This window comes from Bos taurus, chromosome X (assembly GCF_002263795.3).
Source record: "Bos taurus isolate L1 Dominette 01449 registration number 42190680 breed Hereford chromosome X, ARS-UCD2.0, whole genome shotgun sequence".
Taxonomy (NCBI): Eukaryota; Metazoa; Chordata; class Mammalia; order Artiodactyla; family Bovidae; genus Bos; species Bos taurus.
This window is the reverse complement of record NC_037357.1, coordinates 13,776,127-13,802,397: the sequence shown is the minus strand read 5'-3', so window position 1 is coordinate 13,802,397 and position 26,271 is coordinate 13,776,127. Positions and strand designations below refer to the sequence as shown.

Sequence of the window (26,271 nt, the reverse complement as noted above, 5' to 3'; positions counted from 1 at the left end):
CTGGCCAGATTCCTATGGCTTAACTCCCTATGCTGTCAGTAGTAGGCATGGGTTTAGGAGTGATGGGCTTACACATGGGTGGGTAGGGGGGCTGGTCTGTCTGACCCTGGAGTGGCAGTAATACAGCCAAAGGCCTCATCTGCCATCCCTTCCTCTCCCTCCAGGGGTGCAGCAGCCTGGAGGCAGCAACTGTTCCTTCAGCCTGTGGACTGCACCCAGGAGGCCACTGTAGGGTCAGGGCCAGGGCAGGAGGCCAGTGGCAGCCTCAAGGGTGTGGGAATACCCACAAGTCAGGAACCAGTGTAGGTCAGGCTGTATCCAGCAGGTGTGACAGAGTGGGGCTCTCACAGGGCCTTGGAGCTCCTGGGAGGTAGGGTGCTGTCTTGTATTGATCTTTTGAAGTGGGGGAGGAGGTGGGTCTGCCAAGTCAGTGGCTGGTCTGCCAGACTCATAGGAGGAAAGGGGACCACCTGGCTCTTGTATCCAGGGGCTAGGGGTTGGGAGCTGAGGGTGACATGCCCCAGCCTGAGGGTGGGAGTGTAGGGTGGAGAGGGGGTCGGGGGAGGTGCTGACAGTGACCAAGAAGCCGCACACCCCTAGGGCTTGGTTCCGGAGGAGGAGGGTGAGGGTGGTGGTTTCCAGGCAATGGGTGGGCGGGGGCTCTTGGGCATGGGTGTTGTGGGGTGAGGGGAGTTGAGTGAGAGGGTCAGAAGGGGAGTCTCAGACACTAGACACTCCAGCCTAGGATAGCGAGAGCAGAGACTGTCACCAGAGGGGCCAAGGAGGCGGTGGGCGCTGCCCTGGCGGTCAGGGGCTCTGTGTGCCACTGTAGCCAGGAGAACTCCTCCTGAAGCTGGCGTCGCTGCAGCTCCGGGCCCACCTTCTCACGGATGATTTGGTAGTAGCGGTTCAGGTACTGGAGCTGCAAGACATAGGAGGAGTGAGGGCCTCGCAGGCCAAGGTGTGGGAGCTTGGTGCCAGCTTGGCCCAGGTCCCCAGCCATCCTCAGGTGAGCAGGGGAGGGATGCCCCAGTGTGAGCCTATAGGTGCCACTCGTGTGGACCCTCCCAAAGTGAGGGAAGAGGCAGAGGGTCTTAGGGTAGGGGGAGCAGAGGCGAGAGAGGGCCAGGGCCAGGGAGAAGGCAGTCAGTGGCTCGAGGGCTGGAGCTAGACAGCGCCAAGGGGTGCCCGCTCACCTGCTCAGGGGACAGCAGGCTGACATCAATGAGGTTGCGATCGTAGGGCACCAAGGACACCACTTCAAAGGTCAGGTAGGTCCCTGGGTACTGGGGGACCCACAGGTAAAGGAGGAAAGCAGGAAGTGAGCGAGGCTAGATGGAGAGAGAGAACACTCCGCCCAGAAGCCCGGGGCACAGGGAACTGGCCTTGTCAAGCCTGAGCCCCCACAGTGCCCTTGGCCACCCCTGTGTCCACCACTTAGCCACCTGCCTTTGGTGCTTCCCTCATGATTCCTGAAGTTTACTTAGGCCTATGTTTCTCAGATGTAGAGATCTAATTTCCATCTCTACATCTCTCTATCTGTCTATCCATATCTCTGTTTCTATCAATTGATGTATCTATGGAGACAAGCATAAAGAAGAAATAGCCCATAATTCCCATCTCCCAGAGAGCTCTTGCATGTATGTACTTAGAAAATTCAAACTACAAAAAGAGACTCAATAAAAATGGAAAGATTCCTCCTTGCCTGGTTTCTTTCCTGAAAACGTTTTTGGCATATATAATATATATACACATATATTCTAAAAAAAATTCAAGCATAATGGATCCTACTATACACTTTCCTGCACCTTCCCCCACTCTGTCCCCCCCATAGTAAACTTAGGAGAGTGCTCCATATTAGCACAGGAACGTCTACCTCCTTTTTTTTTTTTTTTTCTTGTGGAGTTTTAAGTTAAATGTCTTTATTTATTTATTTATTTATTTATTTTCTGGTTCTGTTGTTGTTGTTGTTGTTTTTTCTTTTAAAATTTTATTTTTAAACTTTACATAATTGTATTAGTTTACCTCCTTCTTTTTAAGGGCCCATAGTATGTGGATGATAATTTATTTAACCAATGATGGATATTTTGGCTGTTTCCATTTTTTAAACTATTACTGTGAATGCAACAATCAACATCATCATATAAACATCTTTATACAGAAGTGACATTTTGGGACTATAGCCAGAAGGTACACATCTGGCAGTGGGATGGCTGAGACAAAAAGTACAGGTATTTTTAGTATAAATTTTGATATATATTATCAAGCTGCCTTCCTGAAAGGTGGTAGGTATTTGTACCCACCCAAGCAACGCATGAGAGTGTCTTTTTCCCCACAAACTCACAAGCACTGGGTACCATCAAAGTCTTTTGCTTTTGTCAATCAGGTGGTACTCCATTGTTACTTTGATTTGTATCTTTTTAACAATAAAGTTGAGCATCTTTTCGAATTTATGGAACATCTGTGTGGATTTTAGTTAATTGCCTCTTTATGTCTTTTAACCATTTTCTTCTGTCTTCCCTATTTTGGTCTTACTAATTTTTTTTTTAAGTCGCGGTTGTGTCCGACTCTTAGTCCATGGAATTCTCCAGGACAGAATACTGGAGTGGGTAGCCTTTCCCTTTTCCAGGGGATTTTCCCAACCCAGGGATCTAACCCAGGTCTCCCGCATTGCAGGTGGATTTTTTACCAGCTGAGCCACAAGGGAAGCCTGGTCTTACTGATTTTTAAAAGCTTGTGGTAAATGAAGGGCATACCCCCTTTTTCAGATATATGGGCTATACCTGTCATACATCTTTTGACTTCATTTTGGCATTGTTCCCATATAGATGTTCTTTGTTGAACTGAGTCAGAGTTATAAAGGCCCTTTTCTGCCCTGGGATTATAAATGAATTCATATAGGTTTTCTTCTAGATCTTTTATGGTTTCACCTTTAAACCTTGATCCATTTGCAATTTTTTTTAGAGTAACAAGGAGGTTCTTCAGTTTAATTCCCCCAACCAAATGATTAGCCATTTGTCTCCCCTGCCCAGTGATCAAACAATCTCTCTTCCTGACTGTTTTGAGGCAACAGCTTTATAGTAAACTAAATTCCCATCTTGTTTATGGAAAATTAGAGGGTCAGTTTCTGGACTAACTCTTCTGTCCCACTGTTTCATCTGTCTTTCCCATCTCTATTGTCTTACTGTTTTAGTGATGGCAGCTTTGTAGTGTGGGCTAGTATCTGCAAGAGCTAGTTTTCCTTATTGTTCTTTTCCAGAATTATCCTAGCTACTGAGCTATCTTTGTATGTTTATCTTTACAAATAAACTTTACCATCATTTTGTGAAGTTACAAAAGCATCCAGTTAACGTTGAAATTGCAGTTGTCTTGAATTTGTAGATTAATTTAGGGAGAAATGACATCTTCATAATATTGAGGCTTATTTCCAGAGAGCACTGTTTACTTAAATCTTTTTTTATGTCCCTCAGTAGAGATTTTCTGCACGTAAGTCTTTTAAAGTTTATATCTAGGCATTTTATCTTCTTGGTTGTTGTTATACAGAATCTTTATACCTAACAAGCTCCCCTGGTGCTTATTATGGGCATGGAGAACCAATGATTTAGGGCAGGGCTAGTGATTCATTTGGCTCAGAGTGAGACCTGGGCATTGGCTTGAAAAAAAACTCCAGATGATTCAAATATTCTAATGTGCAAACAGGTTTGAGAAACTGATTAATGGAATTATTCTGGTGCTAAGGAAGACTCTTAAAGAAATTCATGCCCATACATTGAGTTCTCCTTTGACCTTCCTCACCCCCGATGCAGCCTAAAGTCCCTGCCACACTGTCTACCCCTCCAGCCTGTCTTTACCTTGGTCTTTGCTTCTACCACAAGGGCCACATCTTCCAGACGGATCCCAAATTCTCCATCCAGATAGTAGCCAGGTTCTGGGAGACAGAAGAGCCATTAAGTAGGGGGAAGACCCAAGCCCAGGTTTACTGTACTGAATGAGGAGTGGCAGTCCTACTCTTGTTAGATGTTAGAAGGGGCTTGGTGTTATGGTGGGACACACTATTTGGGACTGGGGAGGTGGGTGAGGGAGTACAGCAGTGGGGTCTGGGCAGGCCTGTGTGGGGTTGTGCTCCCTGAAGGCTGGCATTTGCTAGAATGAAGTTGTGGAGGAGCCCGAGAACCGTACCAATGGAAGTGAACATGCCCTTGGCCATGGCAATATTGCTGGACTGGAATCCCACTGGCCCTGGAAAGGGAGAGAGGGAGAGGCAAGGCCAGTGTCAGCTCTCCTGCACTCACCAGCATGGCATCCAGCAGGTTCCATGGCATCTAGCAGGTTCTGGGGAAGAGCAGGTAACTGGGTACCCCCAGCAGCGTGCATCCACCACATCCTCGTCTACCAGTGATTGGTATGGACCGGGTTGGCTCTGGCTTTTATTTCTCTGGGGTCTAGGCCACTCAGCCACTGTGTCTTGACCTGCCTCTCTTCTTTCTGGAGCTATCCTGGATGTCAGTTGGAGTGGCCGACTGCCAGCATTTCTCACTTACCCTGTGGAGTCCCAACTTCCCACCAGCTGGGTCCCCTGGCCTGGGTCACTGCCCCTCCATGGGTCCCAGTCCTTTCCATACCTGTGAAATACTCCACCTCTCTCATAAGAGGGGGGACTGCAGGGGAGTGCCAAAGAGATACCTACACTCGTGCACACATAGGAAGTTGCCAATGCCATGGCCTGTCCCGTGACCATAATTGAGCCCAACATCCCACAAGGCTTTGCGGGCAAAGGCCTCCACCATTCGCCCTGGAAGAGAGACGACCTCCAGTCAATTGGCTGGACACCATAGTATTGGCTTTGCCCCTTCTGGCTAACTTTTCCCAGACTAACCACCAGGATGGTGCATGAGGAGAGGGGCCCGAGAGGCAGGTAGGCATCCCCTGTCTCCAGTCTATTCTATGTTGTACCCATTACCCAGACCTCCCCATGTCTCAAGACAACTGCTTCCTCTCAGAATCCTCCCATGACTGCTGCAGCACACTGGCCGCCCCCGCCTCTGAGCTCAAGGCCTGGCTCTCCACTAACCCTCTGTGTGATCTTGCGCAAGTGGCTTTCTCTCTCTGGGCTGGACTGGATCTATACAGTGGAGGGGATGATGATGTAAACCCTGCCCCACTGGCCTCCCATGGTCTGGCTGCAGTGGAATCAGGGCCTGAGGCTCTGGGTCCAGCCTGGTTTCCAAAACCCACCTGAGGTAGCAGCTGGGAAGACGAGTCTGGACAGGTCGATATTTCCTATCAACACGCGGGTGTACGCCTCCTGATGGAGAGAAGGCGACAAAATATGCACAAAGCCCAAGTAGCTAGAAACTAATATGTGGGCCCAGGCCAGGGTAGGGGGATACGGGGGGACCCATGCATGCTTGTGTGTGGGCACACGGGTTCCGGAAGACGGCCAGAGGAAGCTGAGGGGCACCTGCCCAAAGCTGGGGCTTGGTCCACGTGGTTCCCTTTGGCTGGTCTAGGTCGGGGGAGAGCTGAGGCTGCGACAGTAAGGGTTTAGAAGGCAAACTCCCTGGGCTAGAATCCTAACATGGCCACTCACAAACTTGACCTTGATCAAGTGTTTTGAGCTTCTTCGTGCCTCAGTTTTGTGGTCTGTAATGGGATGATCATAGCACCAGCTCAGAAGGTTGTTGGGAGGAGCGGGTAGACTTGTGCATGTAGGGTGCTCTCGACAAAGTAAATGGGTCAAATAGAGGCCAGTGCCCCTCATTGCCCTTATTATGATCACCCTTGAGTCTTCTTAGAGCCTTATGATTAAATTGAGGCCTGACAACGGGCAGGTCAGTCTTGCTCTGTTTGGGCTGTTACCTTGTGGAAAGAGGGAGGGAGGCATCTTCTCCCAGTCACTCCCTGTGGTGATGTGGTGAGGCCCCTTCACCACACACATACACACACATACCCCCCACACACAGGGCTTGTCATCTTGAGCATGACAGCCTGGGGCACTGGATCTACCCGCTAAACTGAGCTCCTGGAGGTCTGACCAGTGTTTGTTTTCTCTGTCTCTGTTTCAGGTGCAATGTCTGAGCCACAGTCCACATGCTGAATGCACAAATGTGGTCCCAGAGGTGCACAGACCGTGTCCCCACACCTACCCCCAGCGGACCAGCCCTCATCGTTTCCTGAACAGTGAAGTCCCTTTCGCCAGTCCCTTTCCACCTCTGAGACTGTGTTGGTGCCGGTTTTTACCCCTGGAATGGAATGCCGGTCTTCTTCCTTTCTGCTCAGCACAGGGCTAGGCTCACAGACTGCACTAAATAAATATTTGTTCATTGAGTTTCTGAAATGGGATGATGACAAGCTTGGGCTGAGGCCCTGCCGGGGGCCTGAAGTATCTCTGGGGAAGTAGTCTGGGGCACTGGATTTCCTGGTACTAATCCGCTGTGTGACCTACGGTGAACTACTTAACCTCCCTGGGCTTCAGTTTCAGACTCTATATAATCAAACGGCTCTTGCAGGAGTGGTTGCTTGGGTGTCCCTTGGGTGAGCGTGGGCAGGGAAATATGGTCTGATGCCTACCTTTTGGAAAGCTGAGGGGGTGCCCCAGTGGACTGTCCTGGTGACGTCTGTTGTCCCATCCCTGTGGAGAAGGACAATCATCAGGTCCAGCTCAGGTGAACACTTTGGGGTAAGGATCGTGGCCATGTTCTTCTGGAGTGTTCACCACTGGGGTTTGAGTGGCAGGACTGGGATGGGGGTGGGGAAGGAGGCCAAGGGAAGAAGATGGCAGCCATGATGCAGTTCCCATCCTCAGCATGTGCGTCTGAAGGAGCTCTGCAAAGTTCTCAGGAATCCTGAGTCCCCACATACATCCTCCACCCCAATCCCACCCATTTTGACCAAAAGTTTCCTTGGGCCAGTCTGGCTCTAAAAGAAAGGCTCCCTCCAGGCTTCCTGTGAGGCAGGAAGGGATTGTCGCACTCTTACAGATGGGGAAACTGAGAGATCATAACACTCTCACACATTCATACACTTATTTACTATTAACAGAATAAGGGATGCAGAACAAACCTCATTATCCCCGTTTCATAGGCGAGGCAACTAAGGCCACGAGGCCCTCTCCCTCACTGGCCTCACGGAGGCCGGGCCTGGCTCAAGCAGTGGCTTTATACAGTTCTCTCCATTGTAAACATGAATCTGCCCCAGGGATTTGCTCAGTGAACTGAAGCTGCCAGAAGGCAAACAATCTGACTGCCAACCACCACCTGCAGTCGTTACCCCAGAATGGCCCCTGTGGCTACCCCCTGCCCCCAGGGAAGTGGGGAATGGTCCCAGGGCCTTTGGGACTCCAGCTTGGGAGCAGGTCACAGGATGTGGCTGACTTCTTCAGAAGGAGAGAAGAGGAAGTGAGGTGACTGTTTCCCTGGCCTCACCCTGCTTGAGCACGCCCCGATCCAGCAACACACCGAAAATTCACTTCCCCTTTGCACATCAGCCATCTCAAGTCTGCACTGTACCATACTGGTGACTGCAAAGGCTGCTAGGCTGAACACCTGCCAGGCTGGCTCCCAGTGAAGGGCCTTTGTCATTAGCACATTCACCACAGGATAGATGATGGGAAACGATTCCTGGCTCCTGCATCAGTTCAGCACATCCCTTCCTTTCCCCCAAGTTTCCCAGAGTCCGACTGCTTCCTAGATGAGAAGGGAAAATCTTCCAGCCCATTTCAACTCAGCTCCTGTGTGAATGACTGGTCATACATTTGGAAGGAATGGGCTTAGCTTATTCTTATAGTTATCATGGGCTTCCCTGGTAGCTCAGCTGAAAAAGAATCTGCCTGCCATGCAGGAGACCTGGGTTCGATTCCTGAGTTGGGAAGATCCCCTGGAGGAGGGCATGGCAGCCCACTCCAGTAGTCCATAATGGGGCTTCCCAGGTGGTGCTAGTGTTAAAGAACCCATCTGTCAATGCAGGAGACATAAGAGATGTGAGTTCGATCCCTGGGTCAGGAAGATCCTCTGGAGGAGGATAGGCAGCCCACGCCAGTATTCTTGCCTGCAGAATCCCACGGACAGGGGAGACTGGTGGGTTACAGTCCATGTGGTCGCAAAGAGTCAGACATGACTGAATCGACTTAGCACACGTGGCTATCACGTCTAGGTATTCACTGTACAAAAGTAACACATCTTAAAAAATGCCATTCACTGAATGGGTATATACTAATTTAAGTGAGAGCACACAAGTAGACATGCAGATTGTGGAGTCGTGGAGCAGGGGACAGTGCCCTCCCACATAACCCTATCTGTGGTCATGCACATACTCAGAACACACACACGTCTACTCACAAACATCCCATGCTGATGGGAGTGCCTTGTCCCCGCTGTGCTGCTGGTTGTCCTCTGATGCTGCATCACTCACCTGCCTACTTCTCCTGAAGGTCTGATCCTGCCCCCACTCCACATGATGCGGTCACCTCACCAAGCACGCAGTGAGGGGCGGGGTGGGGGTATGCACTGTGCTGTCACGGCATGCAGGTTGTGTCCAGGGTATTTGGGTGAGAATACGGGCATACTGTTTGCACAGTCAAGCAGGGCAGTTCGGACTGTGTAATAATGTTCGGGCTTAAAAAAACCTTTTACTTTCACAAGGGGAGTCTTTTCCTGATTCTTACAGGGTGGCATCTGTGGGCAGCCCCATTTTTGGCCTCTGTCGGTTGCCCACCGGGCAGGGATTCCCACGTGTGAAAATGGACAGGCTACTTAAGCAATTCAATCCAGGCCTCTCCTTTCTCAGATGCAGGATCCACGCCCAGGAAGGGAAACCTTTGGCCAGCTCTTGTCTGAGCTGACACAGCCGGGCCAGGGTGGGGGCGGGGTGGAGTACATACCAGTATTGTCCTCCAGAATCCACCAGGTATATCTCGTCTGAGGACAGCTTGCGGTGCAGCTCTTTGGTGGGGCTGGGAAGGGCAGAGATGCTGAGAAAGGAGCAGCCTGACACTGAGCCAGGTAGGGAGGGGTCCTGAGTGAAAGCAGAGGAACCCCTTCCTCCCTGTGGGTTGGCTTTTCAGCTAACTCCTTTGGGGACGTCATCATCTCTCAAAGGGCCCTGGAAGACTAATGAGCTTCTGCTGCTAATGTCCTCAGCGCACATCTGTGTATCCTACATCTCCCCAGGCCAGGCCCTGGTCCCCAAGGAGGGACAAAGGAAAGAACCCTGAATGTGGGAGATGAGAAGGCCTTAGCGAGCACCCGGTCCAGCCATCTTTTAGATCAGGAGGCCCCTCGGGAGAGCCATGAGGGAACTGGGCCTGGACCCAGATGCTCAGTCTAGGGCTTTCTCTAACTTCCTGCTGCCTTTGGGAGCAGAGGGCCCCAAGAAGCCAGGGCACAGGAAGGGAGGGAACTCAAGGGTGCGGCTGGAGAGCAGCAGTTGGTAGAGCTGAGGAGTTCCTACCCTGCTCCTCTCTAGTAGGGAGAGGGGGCTGGGCCAAGGCAGCCAAAGGCTTGGGGCCACCAGGAGAAGGAAGTCTGGGATAGGCTAGGCCAACCACTGGAGGGTCTCTGCCCTCTTCCAGTTTTGCCCTTGCCAGCCGGAGGCATCTGGTGAGCATGACCACTCCCCTTCCCCAATTTCACCAGGCTGGCTGCAGGTGTTTGTTTTCTATGGAGCCAAACATCTGCCCAGCCTATATACGGGGCCCACCTTAGTTGGTTCAGGGAGAGTGAATGGGTCCTTCTTCTCCACATGCTTGTGAGCTTTAAGAATTAAGTAACTCACAGGAAGCAAAGGAAAAACATCCAGCAGCAGTCCCACCATCTGCCTTCCAGATCCTTCTGCCCTAAGTGCTCATAAAGTGCCAGCCTCCTGGGCAGTGAAATTACTCAAGTCTTTTAATTCAAAGGAGACTCCCAACACCTGACTGGGCTCTATTCCCCACCCCCAGCTCCCACAGTGCTAAACACCTTAAAGCTTAAATGTGGACTCAAGTCCTCCAGAGGGCCCCAGAAAATTCTTCCTCCTGACGTACCTGTAGTGGGCCAGGGCGGCATTCAGGCCACTTGCAGAGATGGTTTCAAAACTGGATCCAGAGAAGAACTCTTCCTCTCTGGAAAGGACAAGGTAGGAATGGTCAATGAATGGGCTCAGGGACTAGGCTGGGCCCAGGAGAGCCAGGAAAGGCAAGTGAAAAGTCATGTTCTCCTCTACCTCGGCCAGGCTCCATTTGGCTTTCCCAGTCCCACCTCCTGTCCTTTCCCGAGCCCTGACCTGTCACTTATAGACCACTCAATGTCAGAGAAGGAGAGACTGCAGACACCAATTATTCCTCCTCCACCTCCATTTTACAGATGGGGAAACCAAGGCTTTGTGTCCCAAACTGAGTTCCTAGTAAAGCAAGTGTGAAGAAATCTAGCTCCCTGTATCTGAAAACTCCCCCAGCTCAGGAGCAGCATTTTGGGCTAAGTATGCCCTCAGGGAATCTCCCTCCTCAGCCTGACATTCTCAAGTGGTCCAAGGTCCTACCGGCCTGAGCTGGCCTCCCCTCAGAGGCCTGTGCCTGAAGCAGGCACTAGGGGGTGCTGTTGGGTTGTGGCCCTTCTAGGTGTCCAGCTCTCAGCAGAGTTGGGGAATGTCATCCAATACCCCTGCCCAGCTTCCTGACCACTCAAGAACCTGTCACTCCTTATTCCAGAGAGCCCTCAAATACAAGGAGGGTCTTCCTGCCCCAGTAAGTAAGGAGACCAGACTCCCCTCCCTGCCCCCACTCCCACACTTAGACAGTCAGCCGAAAAGGATGGCTGTGGTCATTCACCCTCGGAACTTCTCCAGTTGTTCTGCCCCCGAGAACTCATCCACGGTGCCTTGGGGCACATTCTTCTCCAGCCAGACCAAGTAGCGGATCACAGCCACAGCATCCCGCACCTGGAGCAGGGCAAGCAGAAAGGCAGACGGAGGAACGGTCTCAGCTGGGGCTCCAGAATGCAGGAGGTGGGGTGACTGCTCTGGGAGCTGAGCTTTAAAAACGTGAGGGTTTAACTGCTTTGTGATACTATTAAGGGGTTCTTATTCACGTCTATATACATGATCAGAGTATGGTCATGTTTTGAAAAGAGTTCTTGTCAGAAATACTGAAATGTTGCTAGAAGAAACAATGTGATAGATGGCATTTGCTTTAAAATCATCCAGCAGCAGAGGATGGGGAGTGGAGGTAATGACTGTGGGGTTGTAGAGGAAATGAGAGTGGCCTTGAGTTGATGATTATCAAAGCTGGATGATAGTGACGGGGATCACTAAGCTATTTCCTCTACTTTTGTACATGCTTAACATTTTCCACAAGAAAAGTTTTAAAAAATGAAGCAGCATATCCCAGTTTTAACAGGAATATCCAAAGGGGCAAGCCATCCTCTCCCCAGGGTGAAGAAATTATAATAGCTGACACATTTAAGACTTGGAATGTGCCAGGTGGCGGTATTAAAAGCTATATATATATTTAATATATATAAGTACATAACTGTATTTATCCGAGAAGGCAATGGCACCCCACTCCAGTACTCTTGCCTGGAAAATCCCATGGACGGAGGAGCCTGGTGGGCTGCAATCCATGGGGTCACTAAGAGTCAGACACGGCTTCACTTTCACTTTTCACTTTCATGCATTGGAGAAGGAAACGGCAACCCACTCCAGTGTTCTTGCCTGGAGAATCCCAGGGACGGGGGAGCCTGGCGGGTTGCCGTCTATGGGGTCGCACAGAGTCGGACACGACTGAAGAGACTTAGCAGCAGCAGCAGCAACTGTATTTAGACAAATGCTATGCTAAGTCTCTTCAGTCGTGTTCGACTCTGTGCGACCCCGTAGACGGCAACCTGCCAGGCTCCCCCGTCCCTGGGATTCTCCAGGCAAAAACACTGGAGTGGGTTGCCGTTTCCTTCTCCAATGCATGAAAGTGAAAAGAGAAAGTGAAGTCGCTCAGTCGTGTCCGACTCGTAGCGACCCCATGGACTGCAGCCTACCAGGCTCCTCCATCCATGGGATTTTCCAGGCAAGAGTACTGGAGTGCGGTGCCATTGCCTTCTCCAATTTATACACATAGAACTCTATAATTATTATATAAGTATCATATATTTACATAATTATTATATATTTATAGGTATATTTTGCACATATACATAGATGTATATAAATGCATGTATGTATACTGTATATATTTAGGGCTTCTGAGGTGGTGCAGTGGTAAAGAACCTGCCTGCCAATGTAGGAGACGCAAGAGATGCAGGTTCAATCCTTGGGTTGGGAAGATACCCTGGAGGAGGAAATGATAACCTACTCCAGTGCTCTTGCCTGGTGGGCTACAGTTTAAGGGGTCACAAAGAGTCAGACACAACTGAGTGATTAAGCACGCACATGTTGTATATATTTATATTATGTATTACAATTAATATATTTAAACATTTTATTATTTATACTATATAATGTAGATATATATGTCTTTAATTATCATAACAATCCTTTGCTGCTATGATAGTTACATAGTTACAGCTATGATCCTCATTTCATAGAGGAGGTAACTAGGCCCAGAGAGGTGAAGTGACTTACCTAAGGTCACACAGCTAGGAGGTAGCTAGAGGAACTAGGATTTGAACTCAGACACTATAGCTCTGGGGCTCAGGTTCTAAACCACCGAACCAAGCTGTGAGTGAGGGGGTGGAGCATAAGTGGGTGTCCAGGAGTTTGGTGTCCACTTCTGTGTTTCACTAAGGACCTTCTTGAGGCTCCTTGCACATGGTCTCCTTTCTAACCCATCAGACTGGGAGCTCCCCAGAGGCCTGTGTGTCTGCCTGCCCATGGACTTACGTGACTGGCCCTGAGGAGGGTTTGCTCCTTGCTGTTTTTCACCGCCTTGGTTACCATCACTGGGGAGTAGGTGTCTTCTAGGAGCTTCTCCTGTGAGGAGCAGAGAGGAGATGGTCTGGGAGGCCTGTCTAGGGCATGGTGGGGTTTGAAAACGATTGGCAGGAAATCCTGGCTTAGATGAGAGTTGCCATTTCCTGGAGTGGCAGTGCCCTTCCTGTGTGTGCTTTCTGACTATGCAGGGCTTTCCTAGTCTTCTCTGTCCAGCCTAACCTTCCCTCTCTCCCTCCCTCCCTTGCTTCCTCCTCCCTCCCTGGTCCTGGATCCCCACAGTGCTCTGGGATGGATGCGAGCCTGGCCCTTGCCAGTTGTGGGCTGTTCGGACAGTCTACTTCCTGCACATCTCGTATCATAACAGCTGCCACTTACTGAGAGCCTGCCCTGCTGCAGGCACTGGGCTTTATATGCACTGTCTCCTTTTAAGCTCCTCAGAGCAATTCTTTTGAGGTTGTGACTCTTAGTGCCACTTTACAGGTGAGGAAGCAGAGGCCTGGACTGACAAAGTCACTCATCCAAGGTCCTGGCACAGTCAGTTCTCCGTTTCTCATTTGGTGACCTCAGAGCCTCTGCTTCCCCAGCCTTTGTGACAATGTCTAGGCTCTCTGTGGACAATGTCCTGCTGCTGTTTCTCCTGTCTCTTTCCAGGGAGGCCTAGAAGGGGACTCACTGCACCACTGCTGACTGACCAACTGCCAGAATGGCCAAGGGGCTGTCCCCCCTTCCCTGTTAGATTGAGACTTATCGGGGCTCTTGGTGGGGGTAAGGGGGATGGTGCCTGGCATGAGCCGGGGCCTGGCAAACCCACCTTGGGTATCACTTCATAGAGCCCATATGAGGTATAGCTGGTCCCGATCCAGACCTTCACGTCTCCTGAGGTGTAAGCCTGGACACTGTCACGGACTTGGCCATAGTCTTCGACTTGTACACACAGGGGACCCGTGCAGCTAGAGTTCAGGTACTGCAAGGTCTCAGAGCTGAAGCGACTCTTGTTTGCAAATAACCTGGGTGGATAGGGAAGACCAGGAGGGTCCAGAAGTCTCTAAGGGCAATGCAAAAGACCAGAGGCCCTGTATTCCTGGAGGTCAGAGGTGGCCCGTACCAGGCAACTGTGCAGACCAGATTTGGAGTATGTGGGAACAGAGGTCAAGGGGGTCAGGAAAAGGTGATCAGAGGCTTCATAGAGGGTCCTGCAGGGGCAGGCACCCCACTTCTGGGAAGGCTGCAGGTCGGGGCTGTGAGGGGTTGGAGGAAGTCACTAACCGCAAGCGAAGGACAAGTCCTACCTGATGGAGGAGTCAGTGAGCAGCGTGTAGGAATAGAAGAAGGGATTATAAGGGATGTCACTGCCACGCAGGTTGAAGAGCCCTGGGGAAAAGAATGGATGGGGCCTACCTGAAGCTGACCCGCCTGAGGCAATTGCAAATGGCGCCTTTTGCCCTCTAGCTTGCTTTGGCGCCCAAAGATCCCCAGCAGCATGCCTACTCGCATCTTCTACCCCTGAATGTTTCTAAGTCTTTCTGGAGAGGGGCAGGTCTTTGAAGCACTAATGAGCTCTAGGGACTCTTTCTCCCAGGAAAAGCAGATACCCAGCCAGTAGTCTGCGCAGGGTGTCAGTGGGCTTCCAGCCCAGAGCTGGGGTCGAGTGAGAAGCGCTGAGCCATGCTGGGACAGTTGGGCTGCATGGGGTGCTAAAGCTGGGTGTGTGAGCACCCTGGACTCATGGCCAGGCGGTAAGAGATGTTTGCTGGGCCTCCTCCCCTTCATGAGACAGAAATCTCTACTGCTTTGGGCACCTGGTCCTCCAGTGGCCGGCGGGCTGGCCCCAGATCACATGGGGCTTCCTGGTTTCCTTACTGGGTAGGCATAAGCTACTGCCCTCACCTCAGTTCCTACAGGTCAAGGCCAAGGAGCTCTCAGAACCCACAGGTACATGGTCATTGCTGCAGGGCCCAGGAAGCTTAGGGGTTCCGGGGCAAGCCAGGCCCTCCCTGTACCCACAGATCTATACTCACAGGCTGTCTCATCCAGTGCGGACAGAAGGACAGCAGTTGGGGCCTTATGATGCTTCTGCATCTGGCTGCGGATGCCAGCTACTTTCTCCTGCCAGGTGCTCCCTGGAAATGAAAGAGCCCAAAGAAAGCATGAGTGACCTACCTTCTCTTTGCCACTCTTCCTGAGAGGGCTCCCTTAGGGCAATCGTTTCCCATTCCTTTAAAAAGCAATAGAACCCTTTCTTTAACCAGACTCTTACTTGTGTAGTCAGTAAGGATATGGGGCTCTTGATCCAGACTGTTTGGGTTCAAATTCCAGCTCTGTGATTACTTGCTGGGTGACCTTGGGAAAACTACTGAACTGCTCTGTGCCCTATTTTGCAGATCTGTAAAATGGAGATGGATTATAATAATAGTGTCTACCTCAATAGAGTTGTTGTGAGGGTCAAATTAACTAAGATTTGTAATATATGTAGAATGGTGTCTTGCTGTGTAGAAAGCCTAGTATAACTTTCTGAATAATAAATAGGCATGCAGAAGAGAGATCAGCAGAGCAGCCTGAGGTGAAGGGCAAACGGATAGGGCTTGGCCATGTTTAATCCTCTTCTCTGTGGTAACCCCAGCACTTACTAAAGCCACTTGGGTCTGAGCTAAACACTCTGTGTACATTGTTTTAATCCTTACTTGGCCCATTTTACAGATAAGGAAGTTGAGGCTTTAGAGAGGTAAAGTGATTTATCTATGGTTTTTCAAAACTGGCAAGGGGTGGAACTTAGACTTGACCCCAGATCTGTTTGACTACATGGCTTGCACTCTTACTGATACAGACATTGGATGACCTTGCTAACTGCGTTAGTCTCCACCTTGTCCTTAAACTCTATGTCACAGAGCTGTCCTTTCGGAGACGCTTGTATACTGGTTCTAAGACTTTGATTTTCATCTTTTTTTCTTGCTCCCTGCAATCCCTCTAAAGAGTCTGCCCCTCTGCAGGGCCAGGAATTTGCTGGCGGAAGATCATAAGCATGAAGGGTTCTAGCTGGGCTTGGAGATTAGCATAAATAACACAATTCAATTTAAAAAATCTTTATGCAAACAGGTAAAACTATTCAACAAGAACCAAAGCTTTGGGTGTAATACTGTTTTTTTAAGGTTGATTCTATTTTACTGTGGTAAAATACACATACCATGAAATGTATCATTTTAACCATTTTAAAGTGCACAACTCAGTGCCTTTAAGAACATTCACGAGATTGTGCAACCACCAGCACTAATTCCAGAACATTCTCATCATCCCAAAAGGAAACTCTGCCCTCCAGCTGTCCCTCTCATTCGTTTCTCCCCCCAGCTCCAGCAACCACTGATCTGCTTTCTGTCTCCACGGACTTGCCTATGCTGGATATTTTACACAGATGGAATCATAAAACATGGGGCTTTCGCTGGCTTCTTTCACTTAGAATGATGTTTTCAAGGTTCATGGATGTGATACATTTTTGAGACGACAAATGAAAGCCAACTTCAATGGCTCGATACACAGAGGTATCTTTGAGTAACTACTTTTCGTGTTCTTTACTTCATCCCCTTTAAAACCTGTGAGTGACTGGAGAGAAAGTCTCTCTTATAAGCTTAGAAAGACTCTGTTCTTGGGCTTCCAGGCCCAATTCTGGCTCCGCGTGGCCTTTCCTTAAAGGCTAGCAGCCTGCAATGGCTCAGTTTCCTTTCACTTGTGGGAAGTGATGAAACGCTTGTGAATTCTTTCCCAGCCCCTGGAAGGTTTTCCCTCTTTATCCCCTCCTCGTCCTGATGGAACTGCAGCCTTCCTTATCTGAATGGGATGAGTTTTATTTATGATGGAACTGTCTTGGATAGCAAGTTTCTTTAAAAACTGTGTCAAGCAGCAGAAATATTCTGCAAGTTACATCAGAATGGATAAAGAAAATTGGACCCAACTGTGACTTGTTTCATCAGACCCAATATTTTGAAATTTCTCTCCTGTTTTCCAGATTCCTTTCCAAACAAGAAGTATGCATAGACCTGTGTATGGAAATGGGCCTCTCAGATTGCCCAATGTTCCCAGGAATCCAAGTCAAGGGCTTGTATCAGTATTCCTAGGAAGGTAGGGAGTGGTGGTGGTCAAGATACTGATTCATAATCAGCAGCCTGGGTCCGGTCAGGAGCTTAGTTACTACTTACAAGAATCATAGAGCATACTGTTCTCTTATGACATATTTAGATGGTGTCAAGATTTTTGATGTTAAAACTTTAGGGGGTCAGTTAACTTTCTTTTGTGGTTTGGCCAAAACTTGAATCTTAATCTGTGCCACAGATTGATCTTGAGTTTAGTTTATGCTTCCTTTGTCCACACCAGCCCATCTGACCCCAGCCATCTTACATCTGAATTCCTCATCACAGGAGGGCCAGAAGTCAACGTCGAATGATTCAATACAAAGCAGTCTTCAGCACCAGAGAAGAAACTCATGTTTTTTCTCTCTACAAAGGGGTAGGGATTTTTTCATCATTCTCTGACTCCCTTGTTTCCTCCCTTCCTGTTCCCTCCTGCTTTAAATTGTAACACTCTTTATTCCAGCATTTTCTAAGTATGGTCTGAGGACCCTCTGATTCAGATTCTCTGAGGAGAGGGGGCCTAGAAACCTGCATTAAACGTGCACATGATACCATTGCTTTGGAACCTTTTAGGATGAATTTTCCAGCCAAAGGAGCAGCACTGCGGGTCGGTGCTGCTTCAAGCTGGGAAAGAGGACCAGCGTAGGAAATTACCTGTGAATGCCTCCTGCAGGGCATAAATGGGCTCGCTTGGCACTGGAGGCCTCTCTGACCCCCACACCAGGTCCACAAGGTTGACGGTGATGGACACCAGCTCTCTGTCAGAGTCTTGTAGGGCCTTGTCATAACTCTCCCAGGAGTCTACAGAGACAGGAAGGAGTTTAGACTTCAGGAAAAATTGTGACTAGGGCAAAGTTAGCTCTTGTCCCCTCTGTCTCTCATTCCACTCCTGCAGCCTGGCTGCCAGAGCCTGTCCAAGCAGTCTGAACCTTCTGAGCTCTGCCCTTTCACCTTCTTCCTTCACTTTTCAAAGCTCAGTTGCCCTGAGCCCACCCCAATGCTGTCCACAGTCAGCTGGCTAAGCTTATCTTTTTAAGTGTCAATGGCTGTGGGGCCCTCTTTTCAGTCCTGTCTGCATGCCACAGCCCAAAGGAATGGCAAGGTTCAGGCCACTGGAAAGGCTGGCAGAGAAACCAGGTCTCAAGTGGGAGCCTTCCAGTACATATTCATGAGGATGCCACCTTTGGGGGCAGGCTGGCCAGTGGTGGGGGCACCAGGGCTCAAGAAGCCATGTTTCTAGAGGGGAGAAGACGGGACTGTGCTGCTGCTTCTTTTTATTTATTTTTTGGCCATGCCACACAGCACACAGGATCTTAGTTCCCAGACCAGGGATTGAACCCATGCCCCTTGCAGTGGAAGTGCAGAGTCTTAACCACTGAATTACCAGAGAAGTCCCAGGGACTGTGCTTCTTTACTCAGAAACCCTTCCAACTCCTCCAACCCTTCCAAGCTGCCTTCCAGAAGAGGGCTCTCAAGTGATTCTAGTGCCCCAATCAGTAGAGTTCCAGGGTACAGAGGATGGTTCTAGGTTGAAGACCATCTTAGCCTACTCATTGATTAGGTCTTAACAACTCCCTGAATCTTCTAGTTTGGGTCTCTGCACTCCTGACTTTTAAAAAACTCTATTTATTCTTTTAAATGTATTTTCATTACACAATCCCGGAATACAGCCTTGTTGCAAAATACTCTGCAACCACAAATTCAAACACTCTATTTTTAGAGTCCCCCTGCACCTCCTTCTGCCAGGATGGGTTTCTTTACATCCCGAGGGCCTGAGTCTCCCTCGATGGTATGGACACACACGGGAACTGAGGGAAGAACGTACTGATGGAGAAGAGGAAGGGGTCGACGCCCACACGTGCTCCAACAGGAATCTCGGTGAGGAGCCAGGTGACGATGGGAGTGGTGCCAACTGAGAGAAAGACAAGGAGGGACACTGAGGTTACCACAGCCCTCCAGCCAGGCTTCTGTCTGTGACACTCCTGTCAGGTCTGTCCTCCATGATATCCATCTCAAAGGTTAGGGATGGCTCCAAATTTCCCGAGCTCTTCACAGCAGCCCAGAATGGCCTTGCAGGCACGCCCTCACCTGTAGCTTCCCCAGCGGAGTCTCTCACCTTCCTTATGAAGCTCCCAGTTGCAGTCCATCTGCCGCTCAGCCTGGGTCCAGTAGCGGCTGTCGGTCCAGAGAGAGGCTTTCTCCATGGTCACCACCGCGACTCCTGGGGCAGAACAGAGACTCTTGGATGGGAGGCGGACAGCGCAGAGCATGGCTTTAGTTAGCACATGCGCGATGCGGTGCAGTCTCTGACAGTGTCACAAGGGGCCTCTGGAAAGAGTTTCTCTCTTCCCTTGGAAGGAAGTGAGCCAGGAGATGTTAAAGAGAGTGTTGGGGGGAAGACTGATGTGGACACTAACCCAGGAGCTTTGCTGAGGACAGGCAGAGAAGCCAAACCTGCTGACTTTAGCAAAAAGAAGAAGGGCCAGTGATAGGCAAGCCAGGCAGCTAGAAGCCCAGGGGAGGGATGTTTAAGCATCAGCAAGGGAAGCTTAGATTTCACTCAAAGAGCCAGGATCAGGGTGAGAGGCCCATTCCGAGATCGCTACCCCAGAAAGGGTCTCTGTGTTTGTGTCTCATTGGACCACGTGAGGCGATGCGTCCATAAAGGGACCAGCAAATGGAGCCCAGGGAGCGTGTGAGGCTGGGCCTGGCTATGGCCGAGGCTGTGAGCACAGGAAAGAAGTCAGGAGGGCCATTTGCCTCATGCAGAACTGTGGCTGGTGGGCTTTAAGATGTGCCCTGGTGACCCCTTTAGGAGTGATGGAGGGGAGACAGAGAGTAGCAGGGGCCTCTGGACACTAAGTCCTGGGGTCCTGGCTGCTAAGAATTAGTCACACTAGGGCCTCTCTGGCCACTCTTGGTCTCCCAACAGAAGCAATGAGGGGCAGGTAATAGCTGTTACCTGCAGACCCTGTAAAGCCTGTAATCCATGCACGCCTCTGGTCATATTCACCAATGTACTCGCTCTAGGAAATCAACAACACTGTCATTAGTCTCCTTCATGGAGTCACACCCGACCTGGAAGGCCCCCAACCACATCAGTTGTTTCTGTCTGCTGCTGCTGCTAAGTCGCTTCAGTTGTGTCCGACTCTGTGCCACGCCATAGACGGCAGCCCACCAGGCTCCCCCGTCCTTGGGATTCTCCAGACAAGAACACTGGAGTGGGTTGCCATTTCCTTCTCCAATGCATGAAAGTGAAAAGTGAAAATGAAGTTGCTCAGTCATGTCCGACTCTTCTCGATCCCATGGACTGCAGCCTACCAGGCTTCTCCGTCCATGGGATTTTCCAGGCAAGAGTACTGGAGTGGGGTGCCATTGCCTTCTCTGTGTTTCTGTCTAGTCAGAATCAATCAGTCCTACAAGCCTGAGCACAATGGATACCTCTTTCAGGAAGCCCTCTGGAACTCCCCCAGCTCTCAGGATCTTCCCTTCCTTTGAACAACTGTATTTCTTGGCATCGAAACCCCACAATCCTGCACTGGATTGTTTCGCCACTAAGTTTTGTCTCCCCAGCCAGGATGCAAATGCTCTACAGTTGGGATCATGCCTTTTTGTTCTACTGGGTTCTCCCCTGCAGTTGTCCCCCTCCCCAGTCTAGCACAGTATAATGGGTATATCATAAATAACTTCTGCAGAGAGCTTTATACATTATTGTATTTTGGTCCCCATAATTCTTGAAGACAGATCTCATTATTCCCATTTTGCAGTAGAGAAAACTGAGGCTCTGAGAAGTTCAGATCCTTACCCAAGCTTCTTAGCCCTTTTCAGCAGGTGGGGAAACTAATTCAAGGAGTGGTATTGACACTAAAAATGCCTTCTCTTCCAACTGGGTTGGTGCTGGCAGGGTGAATGGGGTGGAGGCTGAGCCAGGGTGGGCAAGAGTGGGATGGGTGGGCAGCTCTGGTTCAGACCAGCATCTTCCCTGACTACTCCCCCTCTTTCAGCCTGTACCTCATACTTTTGGACTTGTGATCATTTCAGCACTCCATCCATCAGCTCATGGGAACGGCTGAGCCAGAAGGCAGCTCAGGGTTCCTCTAATTCAATTTCCAGCCTATATGCTAACCTCCTAGGGCAGGGGTATCCTAAACATTCATTCTGGATCCACCATCTAGGAACTGATCAAAATTGTTCTGAAGTTGTTTATAGTTTCTTGGCCTGAGGTCAAGGAAATTGGGCAATGTCTTCTGTCCTATGTAAAGGAATACATTCTTTCAGTTGCCCTAAAACACCCATGTCCAGCTTCCCCACTTCCTTTCCTTTGCCTGTCAAACCCTTTCTCTGTCTTCCATCTTCTGAGTCTCAACAGTCCTGTTTGTGGCCTGGGTAGCAGAGAGGGTGGGGGTGGGGGGAGGAGTCATCCCTCACCATGTGGGCATCCGTGTCGGGGACGATGTAGGCAGACAGATTCTGGGTGTACATCTGCTGGCGGAGGGCTGTGAGCTGCGCTGTGGTATTGACCGCAGTAACTGGAAGGTACTGACAGGTGACAGGAAGACACCAAGACACACACACACACACACACACACGCACACACACACACACACATTGCTTTGAGAAAATGATGGATGCAGGGGCCTCCAGCCTCCCTTTAGGTAGGGGTTGGGGGTGCCTAGGCTGGGGCAGCCTGGACAGAGATGGGGCAGCAGCGGATGTTATGGATTATTCTAGATTAAGGTGCCTGGATGGAGATGTTTATGAGTTTGGACAGGGACTTTCTGTGACAGTGATGAGACCTGAGGTGGGAAGGGGCGGGTAAGAACTGTAGGGGTCTGAGCCCTGGCACTGGGCCAGGCCAGGGGATGGTCCCTCTTTGGATACCAGTTGAGCAAATAAACATACAGGATGTTCACCCAGTCACATCTGAATTTCAGGTCAACAGTGAATCATGTTTTAGTATAAGGAAGTCCCATGTACTATTTGGGCATATTTACATTAAAAACACGATTCACTATCTGCAAATCAAATGTAATTGGGCTGTCCTGTATTTCACCTGGCAGCCCTACCTTGTTAAAGGTTATATTATTTTAAAAATAAAAAGTGTGGGTTTTTGTTTGGCTTTGCCTTCCACTCAAGGACACACCCGTGTTGGCTGTAATGTAAAAGCGCCCACCGACCTGCCCGTCCCAGGGGTCACATACGGTGGGCACAGCACGCACACGTGTCCCATGTGTCTTGAGACTGTAGTGACCTGCTGGCAGGCCCGAGAGCCCTCACGTCTGGGCTGCTCCTGCCCGGGCAGCTCTTGCTCACTCTCATCTAGCTGTGGAAGAATTGCTCTGGTCTCCAAGTAGGAGCTGACGACCGTTCAGCTCCAATGTGCTGGGCCTTCTCACCAGTCTTCACACCCGAGGCCTCCCTTTCTTGACCTTCCGGGGGCTCTTCTAGCCCTCGGTCTTCCACCCTCCTCCCAGTTCCTCCAGAACTGTTGTTTTCTTTCCTCCCCTCCTCCTCCTGGCCTCTGCCTAGCCTTTAGGCTAGCTAGGGGCCTCCCGCCTCCTTACCGCCCCTCTTCCCACCCCCTCCCTCTCCCAGGGGCTGCCCAGGCCCAAGCCAGGAGGGAAGGCGATAACCTGCCGTGGGAATGGCTGAGAGGGCGGGATGGAGGCGGATGTCAGACACCTGAGAATGTGCCGCCCGCCCCGGGGGAGGTTAATCAGAAACTGTGGCCCCGGAGTCCGGAAATCGGGAGGAAGGCTGGCAGAGGGCGAGGCTAGCAGCTGGGCCCGTGGGGGATGGGCAGGAAGGTGGGAGCGGTGGGGCGGGGCGAAGGGAGGGCCTCACCGGAGGGCTGCTGGAACAGTTTCTCACATCTTCTCTCTGGTCCAGTGACTTTGGGTGGCCCCAGGCATAAGCTAGAAACCGGAGAAAAATCCAGGGTCACTCAGAGACCAGATAGGTCCTAGACAGCACGGGGACATGTTCCCCCAGCCCCCCTCTGAACCCCGGCAGAGCCGCCATCCTTTGTAGCACTGAGATGCTGTCCAACTCTACTTGAGGATAAAAATAATCACATTTCATAGGAAATCAGGCTGAATTGCATGGCACCCTGGGTCACAATCAAAGAAACCTGTTTCATCGACAAATGATTACTTTTGGATGGGTTTTAGTGCTCATTAAATCAATTTTTCCCTTCTAATCTAATTGGGTCTTTTCAGGGTCTACCGAACTGGAAAAGTTGTGTGTAAATTAAATTTTTGTAATCAGATTTTCCCTTAAATGCTCTAGAGGATCTCGCTAAATAATCACCCCACCTTCGTTTTACCCTTCTATAAATCTAATTATATATATATTGGGTTTACTTAAATTCAAGGCCCACTTATACCATTTCTTACACTCCAAATCACGGCGGCTCATTCCAGGCCACAGAAGACAAGCAATCCCAGGCTGACATCGTCCCCTGGTGGGGTAAGGTGGGTTAGCATTTAAAGAGCTCCTACTATGTGCTAGACACTGAACTCTGCTACCTATCTATATAGTATTAGATTACAGCCCCATCTGCCGTAACAGAGAAACCCAAACGAACTTTTTGGCCAACTCTATATATCATCTGACACTTGCAACAACCCTGTGAGTTGGGTATTATTGTCTGCTTTCTACAGAGGAGAAAGTCGAAGCCTAGATATGTTTAGTTACTCACCCAAGTTTTGCCACAGTGAGTCTGTGGCAGAGCAGGAATTTGAACCTGGGCCATCTGAGTACAAAAGAGCCAACCATGGAACCATGGAAGGCTGGTGTCCCAGAAGGGACAGAATGTATGGAGACCTAGTTTCCATTTGAGGCTCTGCCACGGGCTTCCCTTGTAGCTTAGTCGGTAAAGAATCTGCCTGCAGTTCAGGAAACCCAGGTTCAATCCCTGGGTTGGGAAGATCCCCTGGAGAAGGAAATAGCAACCCACTCCAGTATCTTTGCCTGGAAAATTTCATGGACAGAGGAGCCTGGTGGGCTGTAGTCTGTGGGGTTGCAAAGAATCGGGCACAACTGAGTGACTAACACTTCCTTATTTACTTACTTGAGGCTCTGCCACAAATTTGGTGTGTCCCAAGAAGAGTCACCCAGTATTCATGGAGCAAACATTTCCTAAGTGCCTGCTGTGTGCCAGGTCCTGGGCTAGCTCCTGCAGGCTCTGGGCCTTCACGCTCTGAAAGTCCAGTAGTCTCTGATAGGCCTTCCTTCCAGCCCCCCATGTTTTGGGGGAATCCTTTCTGAGTACAGAAGTACAGCTGGGTTCTAACACTGTGAATGCCACGCCTGGCTGTCTCTCTCAGTCACACAAACTCAAGGAGGAGATGAGACCCACCCTGTTGATTTCAGAAAGTGAGTACTTGTTTCCATAGGAACTGCTGCTGCTGCTGCTAAGTCACGTTAGTCGTGTCCAACTCTGTGCGACCCCATAGAAGGCAGCCCAACAGGCTCCTCTGTCCCTGGGATTCTCCAGGCAAGAACACTGGAGTGGGTTGCCATTTCCTTCTCCAATGCAGGAAAGTGAAAAGTGAAAGTGAAGTCGCTCAGATGTGCCCAACTCTTAGCGACACCATGGACTGTGGCCTACCAGGCTCCTCCGTCCATGGGATTCTCCAGGCAAGAGTACTGGAGTGGGGAACAGATCCATAGGAACAGATCTGGCAAAATGGTGGGGCTAAAACACCTACATAAGAAAGACACAGCCAACCTGTGTCCCTCCAGACACCCCAATTACTGTTCTCTGAGGCCTGGGCTGTGGCTCACAAGGGCCAGCTCTGCAGCCTGTGGTCCCTGGCACAGGGCCTGGCACTGGGGAGGTGTCAGGAGCTGGGTACTGAATGAACAGGGACCTGCTGCCACAGAGCAAAGGGAAGGAGGCCTCCCTAAGGTCAGCATGGAGTGGGTGTGGAGGATGTTGAGCTGGGCACTTGACTGTGAACAAAGAGATCAAGCAGGACACCATAATGGTGACAAAGACCAAACTGTAGTTAAGCTCCTCCAAGCCCTCTTCTCCATTAGGCCTGGAGTTCCACCTCTGTCCTGTCCTTACTGAGCCTGCATGCCCAGCCTTAGCAAGAATCCTGGTAAGTCACTTTAGAGAGAATCACTCACCTTTTGTATCTTATCAGCCTTGAAATCTGATCAAATTCCTCATCTCCCACCCTTGATATCTCATCACCCCGCCTTCAGCAAGAATCCTATGAAGTCAATTTAGTAAAAATCGCTTCACCCTTGGTAGTTTTACATCCACTGACCCTCTCACTCTGCTCAAGAAGTTCTCATCCATCTTTACTGTTTTCAGAGTTGAGCCCTTTGTCCCCTATTGCAGTAGAGGGTTTCTTTGCTAGCTCAGTGGGTAAAGAATCTGCCTGCAATTCAGGAGACCTGGGTTTGATCCCTGGGTCAGGGAGATCCCCTGGAGAAGAAAATGACAACCCACTGCAGTATTCCTGCTGGGAGAATTCCACGGACAGAGGAGCCTGGTGGGCTACAATCCATGGGGTCGTAGAGAGTCAGACAGGACTAAGCGATTAACAATTTAGGGCATCCCTGGTGGCTCAGACAGTAAAGAATCCACCTGCAATCCGCCTGGGTTGGGAAGACCCCTGGAGAAAGAAACGGCTACCCACTCCAGTATTCTTGCTAGGGTCGCAAAGAGCTGGACACGACTGAGTGACTAACTTAGCTTACTGCAATAAAGTAAAAGTGAAGTTGCTCAGTCGTGTCCTACTCTTTGCGACCCCATGGACTGTAGCCTACCAGGCTCCTCTGTCCATGGGATTTTCTAGGCAAGAATACTAGAGTGGGTTGCCATTTCTTTCTCCAGGAGATCTTCCCGACCCAGGGATTGAACCCAGGTCTCCCACATTGTAGGCAGACGCTTTACTGTCTGAGCCACCAGGAAAGTCCGGTAGTTGGACTATAAGTCCAGTAGTCTTATTGCAATAGTTTTGAATAAAATCTTCCTTACTCTTTTACCAAGTGCCAGAATCATTTTTTCTTTAACAGGTGGGAATGGAAAGGGGCCAAACCAGACTTGAGATGGGTCTTGAGGGTCCCCAGGACTGTCCTGGGGTTCCTCTTGCTCAAGACAGAGAGAGGAATCAAGAAAAGAGAGACAACCTGGGCCCAGCCTTCATGCCAACCCTTTCTGAGCCCAGTGCGGGGAGGCCAGGGTGCACATACCACAGAGGAGGACAAGCCAGGGGTGGCCACCCCAGCGAGCCCAGGCCAT

The 26,271-nt window shown here is 50.2% G+C and overlaps 1 protein-coding gene across 1 annotated transcript; it reads right to left on the bottom strand.

Annotated features, from left to right (window-relative positions):
- Window positions 1-97: 97 nt before the first annotated feature.
- XPNPEP2 (X-prolyl aminopeptidase 2) lies at window positions 98-26,271 on the bottom strand. The gene is made up of 21 exons (NM_001205555.1): window positions 26,223-26,271; window positions 22,857-22,927; window positions 21,441-21,551; window positions 19,975-20,038; window positions 19,129-19,233; window positions 18,838-18,924; window positions 17,667-17,813; window positions 14,913-15,014; window positions 14,184-14,265; window positions 13,706-13,901; window positions 12,844-12,933; window positions 10,805-10,914; window positions 10,022-10,099; window positions 8,879-8,950; window positions 6,571-6,631; window positions 5,236-5,305; window positions 4,688-4,792; window positions 4,180-4,239; window positions 3,852-3,928; window positions 1,197-1,286; window positions 98-922 (listed from the first exon to the last, which is right to left on the bottom strand). The coding sequence occupies exons 1-21, from the start codon at window positions 26,269-26,271 to the stop codon at window positions 728-730; spliced, it is 2,022 nt and encodes a 673-aa protein (NP_001192484.1). The 3' UTR covers window positions 98-727.